This window comes from Poecilia latipinna, unplaced genomic scaffold, assembly GCF_001443285.1.
Source record: "Poecilia latipinna isolate Pla-1442-1.1 unplaced genomic scaffold, P_latipinna-1.0 Scaffold257, whole genome shotgun sequence".
In the NCBI taxonomy this organism is placed as follows: Eukaryota; Metazoa; Chordata; class Actinopteri; order Cyprinodontiformes; family Poeciliidae; genus Poecilia; species Poecilia latipinna.
This window is the reverse complement of record NW_015112873.1, coordinates 255,948-264,735: the sequence shown is the minus strand read 5'-3', so window position 1 is coordinate 264,735 and position 8,788 is coordinate 255,948. Positions and strand designations below refer to the sequence as shown.

The 8,788-nt window shown below is 42.1% G+C and overlaps 1 protein-coding gene across 3 annotated transcripts in view; it reads left to right on the top strand.

Moving 5' to 3' along the window:
* Positions 1–8,788, top strand: part of brpf3b (bromodomain and PHD finger containing, 3b) — a 22,764-nt gene that overhangs the window by 9,117 nt on the left and 4,859 nt on the right. For 2 of the 3 annotated variants that reach the window (XR_001425053.1, XM_015033111.1), the window contains exons 5-12: positions 270–398; positions 2,071–2,383; positions 2,475–2,768; positions 4,674–5,270; positions 7,435–7,516; positions 7,601–7,689; positions 7,765–7,859; positions 7,946–8,100. Coding sequence is in view for 2 of the 3 variants with exons in the window: in XM_015033111.1 (XP_014888597.1) it covers positions 270–398; positions 2,071–2,383; positions 2,475–2,768; positions 4,674–5,270; positions 7,435–7,516; positions 7,601–7,689; positions 7,765–7,859; positions 7,946–8,100 (1,754 nt within the window). In the remaining variant the exon portion in view is untranslated. Of the gene's footprint in view, positions 1–269; positions 399–2,070; positions 2,384–2,474; positions 2,769–4,673; positions 5,271–7,434; positions 7,528–7,600; positions 7,691–7,764; positions 7,860–7,945; positions 8,101–8,788 lie in introns of those variants that run through there. The other variant, XM_015033112.1, reaches the window with a different exon arrangement.

Genomic DNA, 8,788 nt, shown 5'->3' with positions numbered 1-8,788 from the left:
AGCAAGCTTTAAATGTAAGCCTTGCCAATTAAATGTTTTGAAATTGTACAAAAATAAAGGTTTAAAAATAAAACATAGTCTAATGTAATTTGATGTCCTTGTAATAATAATTTACCTCCTATCTCTTATCCTATGAAATTTTGCTAATTGTGTCATCTTTAAACTGCTAAATATAGACTGTGCTTGTTTCCAATAAGTACTATGCTTATTCAGTTGTCACTAAATCTCTTCCTATTAAAACCTGACAAGTCTGTATTCTTCAACTGCAGGTCAAAGTTCACCAATCAGCTTTAGAGATGCAGCTCACTCCAATGTTGATGCTGCTGCGTGCCACCCTGGACCATCTTCAGGAGAAGGACACTGCTCACATTTTTGCCCAGCCAGTTAACTTGAAGGAGGTAAGGCTTCTTGTCTATATTGTAGTGTAAACTCTCGGTGAACTGGTAGCCTGTTTCATTGGATGTTCTTTAGTTCCCAGTTAAATAAAATCATCTAGGACACTGATGGAAGTTAGTTTTAAAACTTAGAAAGCTGGATAGACCATACCTGACTGAAGCTCAAAGTTAAACCTACTGCAGAAAACGAACGGTGACAGCTGCAGTAAGAAACTGGAGTTTGTGCTACTAATGCTTTGTGTTTTAAGAAATACCATATTGAAATTTTCCTATAATAAGGAAAAACATTTTGTCATAACTTGAGATGAATTGATCAGAGGATCCAGAGGGAGTGTGAGAGATTTCTCCAGAGGTTGGTGTTTGTGTCGGGAGCGGAATAACTTGCTGTTATTCCACAGCAACAAACATAATATTGAGACATAATATTGTCTCAATATGACAATATTATGTCACACAGCAACATAAAGCAACATATAGTCCTGTCGCTGTTAGACCTGTCGCGATAAACTATAAATCAGTTAATTAAATTAAAATGAGGGCGATAATATTGCTTGTTTGGTTTCGTCATCCAGTCTCTCTTTTGAGAGACTGGATGACGAAAAGCTTCACTCCGGTGCCTCGAGTTACTCCTCCTCTCTCGTTTCTTTGGTAACGGCTAAATGCACAGGGAGTTAAAAGCTTCAGTTTTCCTCCACTCAGGCTGAATCTAATACACGAGACAGATGGCGAAAACGATGACAAAAGTTGAACAATTTTCAACTTTCTTGTGTAGCATCGCCAGCCTGAGTCTGCTATAAGCTATAAATTTCACATGAATTAATTACGCTGTTCGCTCATCAGTATGAGTGCAAGCATCCATTGCCTCGCCGCGCAAACTTCTTAGAAATGAATGGAGACGGAGCAGCGCTGTCTCCAGTCGTCACTGTGTTACCATTACCTCGAGTATGAAACGCTGCAAACTCGCTCCACAAAACGAAAAAGCTCCAGACCACTAGGAGGAGTCGACCAACAAATCGTATCGGACCAGACTCTCTGTAAACACCATACACGTATATGTCTGTTAAAGATGGGATGTCATGATTTAATGGGACGTCTATGGTGTCATAGATGTCCAAAAGGAAAATTGAAGAACAAAGAAAGAAAAGTTGTGTGACACTTGATGATAACATTGAACAGAAGAATATTTGCATATTAATGTTACTGACTCCAGACTCCTCCTAGTGGTCTGGAGCACTTTGGTTTTGTTGAAGTAGTTTGCCGCTTTTCATATTTGCAGATGTTTTTGCTACTTGCACCATTTTCCCTTTTACTTCCGTCTGCTGTGATTGCAGCATTTTTTTGTTTTGCATTTGTTTTGTTAATTGTAGGTGTTTGTTCCTGTTTTATGTAATTGCAACAATTTTTTTGCAATATTTTTCTGTTGCTTTTGTGTTTTGGAGTTAGCATCATTCACATGTTTGCTGTGCGTTTGCACTTCCTGGCCTCTGTGCTAAATGGACATTAAAGCATTGATTGAAGGCAGAAGAAGTAATTCTGATTGGAAAACATACTGCTCTGTTAATTGAATTTTCTATCTTATTCCACTGTAAAGCCATCTCAACCTATGGATACATTGTACTTTTTAATCTGAGTGTGTTCAGTATTTTTAAAGGGAAAACATTTGTTCCATTTTCAGGTTCCAGACTACCTTGAGTTTATCACTTATCCAATGGATTTCTCCACTATGCGCTCCAAGCTTGAGAGTCACGCTTACCGTTCTGTGGCTGACCTGGAGGCTGACTTTAATCTGATGGTGTCAAACTGCCTCCTGTATAACACCAAAGACACGGTCTTCTACAAAACAGCGCTGCGTCTGCGTGACTTAGGGGGTGCTGTGTTGCGCCATGCCCAAAGACAAGCCACAAACGCCGGCCTTGACCTGGACACCGGCATGCACCTCCCTGAGTCGCCCCAGAAGAGAGACTTCTACAGCTGCACCTGGGAGGACGGTAAGGTCTTGTGGCATTAATGGGAACTTCTTCTTGTGGGAAACACTTCCTTAAGACCTCCAGTCCTATTTGAACTTGTCGATGTGCTCAGTTGACAGTGTTCTGGATCCAGACAACCGACTCCACATGACAATGGAAGAGCAGCTGAAGGAGCTTCTGGAGAAACTAGACTTTGTCACATCCATGCGGTGCAGCGGCGCCCGGGCCAAACGCATCCGCCAGCTTCGACGTGAGATCAACAAGCTCCGGCTCAGACAGGGTCACCCCATGAGCCACGGCATCCACAACGGGCATGTTAAAGAAGAGGACGAAGATGACGACGACGATGAAGAATACAGCAGTAACAATGCCAAGGCAGACAATAGTCTGTCCTCCTCAGACAAGGGTAAGAGGAGAGGGCAATGAAATGCTCTAGATTAACATGAGAATTAAATTTCCAGTGCATGAATCTTTTGAAAGACTAATTTGTTTCATTGAGATCAGTTGTGAAACTTGAGCTAATGGAACATTGTCCTCAGGTAATTGAGCCAGGGTTCCCCTAACGCACCAACCCCAACCACCCCACTGTCTCCAGTCTAGTAAGTAGGGGCCCAGAGAGTCTCGTTGGCCATGGCTGCCTCACAACTCCTCTCTTCTAGTGCACGCTGTGTTTGCACCTCCTTTATACATCACTCTCATGGATTCACCACTCCTTGGGCCACTTTCAGTCATGCCATATCATCTCACTCCTGATTACAGACGGGTCCGGTCAGACACTCAAAGACAAACATCAAAACACATTTTTAGCAGTAAAATTAGGGATGCACTGATAAAAGGTTTATTGACCAGCATTGTTGGATTTCTCTTTAAAAACTACCGAATAAGGAGATTTAGAACTGGGATGTAAAATATTAGTTCTGGCCTTCTTGCCCCAAGCAATTTATTTCTTTTATAAGAATAGAAGCGATGTCACAGTGTTTGCAAAAACTTAAAAAAAAAATAAAAAAAACAGAATTTACCACTTAAGCTAAAGACATATGAGTGATTAGCACAGCTTGTACTGCAAAAATATGATTGTGTTTATATTTTACAAACGGCTAGTAATATTTCCAAATTGTGCATGACAGACGTTGGGAGCTCAAAAGGATAAAATGAAGCGACTTAGTTTGCTGTATTCTGTCAGCCTTTCTTTCTTGCTCTTTCTCCGGCAGTCTAGAACATCCAGATGTTCATTTATTTACAAAAGTTTTCTTTTTAAGTCTTTGTTTTCTCTGTCTTCATTTTAAGAACCTCTAGCTGCATTTCCATTGATCATAAAATTTTGCAGATTGGAATTACGGAAATAAATTTGAAAGTAACTCAAGTGTATTGATAAAATGTTTCTGCACTGGAATTGAGGTCCTTTTTCAGCCACATCGAAAATTGTGAATTTTGCGTACAGCAACAACTCACTTATTTATAGGCACTGACCTCCTTGGCCTTTGTGCATCTAGTCCAACCAGAAATCTCAGTCTGGCAATGTTCATCAAAAGTTGAGCTTGTCATTTGAAAGTGTTGAATCCATAGCTCTTATGTGAAATCGCAGCCCAAAACAGCAATTTTGCCAAAACGCCTCATGTATACATAACCACCCCGAAGTACAAGGAACTTGATGCTCCAAGGCCTGAATAAGATGCCGACGTCTCCTCTGATGACTCTGACGACTGACAGATGAGCGCTAGCGCCGTGGCTGAAATATGAGTATTGCCCATGCAACTGTTGACATTCATTGCCACCTGACTTTCAATTCCACATGTGATGTTGATTGCATTTCTTATTTAATGGCATCACAATTGCGAAATTGTGTTTTTTCGACATTAGTAGAATATCAAAAAATATATAATGGAAACGCAGTTAAAATATCCTGAGTCGTCTTCCCTCAGTAACAACTTCCACGCCTGGTAGCTTCTAGATTTTGTTCCACCATCAGATCGATCTCAATTCTTGGCCCTTCAAGTGGAAGAAGGCCGTCTGATTCTGGACACCATTTGAATTCCCGGTGCATCTCTATATAAAACGTTGCCATGTTGCTGGTGTACAGTTGTGAGAGCGATTTTCTTTAGTCACTTGTCTCGATGAAGTCCTCCATTTTTAATATCTTAACTCTTTTCGGGCTCTGGTTGGTGTGTAAGAATGAAATGTAACCATTGGGAAAAAGACGCCATTTTCGTGTGTGTGAAAACTACCACATCATACTACGTAGAGCATAACCAATCATTTGTGAAGAATTATGTTTAAATTATCTTTACATATATTTTTTTTCTTCTTCTAGATGACCTCAAATCCACTTCTCCCCCAAGACTGGAACCTAGAGGCCCGTCTCCTCCTCCCCGACAAGGAGAACCGCCTCTGGAGCCTCCCACACTGCGGCCCATGACGGGGGAGGTCCAGTCCCCCTCCTGGGCCTGCAAGCGCCTTAAAATAGACAGCAACCACTTGAACAGCGCCTCAGAAAACATTAATTGCACTAAAGCACGAGGAGAATGTTGCGTGACACCACCTCCCACTTTGCACTATGAGGGGCAGGTCATAGCCAACGCCCCACCGGCGCTCTCCGTCTCTCCACGGCCCGCCACCGGGGGAGTCGGACGGCGGACCTCTGTCTTGTTCAAGAAAGCAAAGAACGGAGCGAAACTTTGCAGGGAAAAAGAGAACCCAGTGTTTAACGGGAAGGGGCTGCAGGACGAGAATACGAGCAGCAACCCCACCGCCCCTAGTTCAACAACCAGCTCCCCGTCCTCCACACCAGCATCCAGAACCCCACAGAAAAGCCCTGGACCTCCCACTCTTCATGAAGTGTGGACCCCTGGTCGAGAAGCGTCGTCGGATACAGAATTGGAGAGGACAGTGAATCATTCACTGGAAAGCGGTTAGAAAGCTTTACATACTTGTATTAAACTCTTGAATGTCTTCTTATAAAGGTGGGCGGTCTCCTAGTTACTACGACTAACAGAGACTCTTATTTAGCTCTGAAGAGTCGTGGAAAATACAAATTTTAGATGCATTACAAATAATTGCACGGGTTAATTGGTCTGGTGTTGTACACAAATAGCAAAAGTTCAATCAGTTTACAATTTACATGTTTTGAAATGGTTACCGCGGTAACTGCAGCCCAGAAAGTAAAGCTGTTGGTTGAAACATTGACTGATGAAACTCTTTCAAGAAGGTCTTTCCTCAGCGATCTATTTTATTACCACGTGATAAATTTTTATATGTAGCGTATTTTCTGCACTATAAGACGCACCTAAAAACCTTCAATTTCCTCAAAAGCCGACAGTGCGCCTTATAATCCGGTGCGCCTTATATATGGACCAATATTGAGCCACAACAGGTCTAGCAACTATGGTAAGCAGTCGCCGACTTCATTTTCGCCCATAGAAGAAGCGCGTGGTGCATGCTAGGATAGTTGTCAGAACACTGGTTTGTTAATAAAGTTTGACTGACCTATCTACCTACCGACCGTCTAGAATCAGGTCGTCTGTAGGTCATTTAGCACCACGTCCTACAAGAACATGCTGTGCGCGAACGGAGAAGGGTGACCATCGTCCGGCCACGCCCCGGCCCAGTCGCGGAAGGCTCTGCTCGCCGACCGGAGTTGGACTGTTTTGTTGACATTCCGTTTATTGCAGCTCCATCTAGTGGATGCATAATGTAACTCCAGCCTCTATTCTAGCGTCTATTCTATGCACCTTATATATGAAAAAAGTTTTAAAATAGGCCATTCATTGAAGGTGCGCATTATAGTGCGGAAAATACGGTATTCTCATTTGATGTCACACTTACAGAAACTTTGTAGCCTTCGGCCATCTTGGTAGGTGTCTGTAACTGGCGGTACCTTTGACAACAATGAACAAGCTATAGCTCTTTCTGCATTCCTATGTAATTTATAAACAGTATATTACAACTATTACTCGATTACAATTTTTGAGTTCTATACTTTGTATTTGTTGGTCTCGAAGCCTTTGCTTTGCTTTGTGCTGCGCTTGTCAACCAAGATGGCTGCTCAGTGGCACAGATTACTTCCTGTTCAGACTTATGGGAACTAAGTATAGAGGGTTTCTTTGTTTGTAAACACAGCGGATGGGTAAGCAATTTGACTGCGCCCTATACAAATAGGGCCAAATTCATATTTTCAATATTTCAGAAATAAAAAAAACCAAACCAATTATTATCAATATCAACAAATATCAATAACAACTGATATGAAATGCTCGTATTATGATATGTTTTTCAGTCGTATTGTCCAACCCTATAATAATGTATCATAGATGTGTGAAAATATGTTGTAAAATAACATTTTCAGAAAGCTATTTAGAATTAAATGTGAGGTTTGAGCCTACTGGTGACCATTTATTCCCATAAATGGTCAAACAATTTGATTTCAATTGTTTTAGGTCAAATACTCATACTGATACTAGAGGTGGACACGTATCGTTTATCTTTTTTGTTTATTAATCGTGAAAGATTTCGTGTTAGAATTTTAATTCATCATTGCTACAAATGTCAGTTAATTCTCACGAGAAACAGGTAAATTTGAAAATACGAGCAAATGAAATGGAGTCTCTATTTGCAGTTTAGCAATATTATATCATATCAAGAAAGAATGTTTTGCAAGACCAGCATTTGTTTGTGGTGCTGTGAGTGCTGCCATGCAGCTACCTAAAAAAAAAAGGAATAGTTTTTATCCTCATTTTACCCATGATAGTAGTATTAATAGTGCTACATAAACTTCTAAGAACAAATCACCCAACTATTCCTAATACTCCGTTTTAAAATCAGAATGTGTGTTTTTTATCCGTTAATAATCTGAATAATCAAAATAATTGTTAGCAGCAGCCCTATTATAATACATGTGATTCTATTTATTATCTCAATTTTAAATTGGTGTCATCTATTTTGAATCTGTCTAATGAATCTGTATTTTCTAATGAATCAGAGGATGTGAATTTGATTTACATTGTTTCAGCTCAGATCTGAAGCTCTTATAGTAATAAGACGAGGCTGAGGATAACGGATGCTTTGTTCGTTTTCAGGACTGACCAACAGGTTCGAAAGGCACAAAGACAGCAACTCCGACTCAGAGTCACGATCCTGCCCCGTCCTCCACAAAGAAATGTAAGATGAAGGTGATTATCTCCTTTGTCTGGTTTTGGTGATGCCTGATCAGTCGATAACAGTCCAGCATGTTTGATCCCACAGCAACTCGCCACCCAAACGAAGCCTCGGAAAGCCTTCTCTCTCCAACGTCCCTCTTCTTGACATAGTCAACGGAGATTCGGATTACACCGGTACTTCACATCATGCCACAATAACGCATGTCCTTTTCTTGATCTGCGTTAAACACAGAATGTGTTGCTTTGCAGGCAACGGGAGTCAGTCGGAGGAGGACGAGACGGAGCTGGAGCCGTTAGAGCTGGTGTGGGCGAAGTGCAGAGGTTATCCCTCCTATCCCGCTCTGGTGAGCTACTCATCATATTGATCATCCCGTTTGAGCTGTCAAAAGACTTTTTGGCTCAACGCTCCCCGTTGCTCTGTTTGGTTCAGATCATCGACCCAGAGATGCCAGAGGAAGGCCTGCTGCTGAACGGGATTCCTATCCCCGTCCCACCCAAGGACGTCCTCCGACTGGGAGAGCAGAGACAAGAGGAGACAAACGACAGACTCTACCTGGTGCTTTTCTTCGATAACAAGCGGACGTGGTGAGTTTCACAGATGTTAAATGGAGGTTATGAAGTCGGCTAAAGGCTGGAGATGTTTTACTGTCTTGCTGCAAAGGGAAAACTTGTCTTAATTGTTCTGTTGCGACCACAAGCTTAACTCAACACAAGGGAAAAGTTATAAGGCGGAAGGAAAGTGAGTTGAAACATTTTTAGATCTGAAAAGCGTTTGTATGCAAACGGCATCACGAACATAGAACATGAGTCAGAAATAAAACTGGGGGGAAGTTTAATGCAGGGTTTCCAGGCTTCCAGCACTTCATGGAGTATGTGTGTCAGTCAGTCGTCCCCACATGAGAGTATGGCACAACCGCAAAGCTGCAGCCTGAGGTCTACTCGCCAAACCCATCACTGATAGGCTTTCACTTTCTTTAGACAAGGAAGCTTTTTGGAAGATGGATGTAAAGTAAATCCCAGATGGAAAAAAACCTGCTGGACACTAAGAAAGGAAGCTCACGATGCCCCCTTACACGTCCAGCTGCAGTGGAGTGGATTAGGTCAAACTAGAATGGGCTAGTCCAAACCTAAACCCTGTTTGGAGTCTGTGTCTTGAACAATTGATGTAAACAGATGCTCTCAGTTTTCTCAACCTTTTTTGGGCCAGGAACCCCCCAGCCCTTATCCAGGGCCCCCCCCGCCCCCCCCCCCCCCCCCCCCCCCCGCACTACAC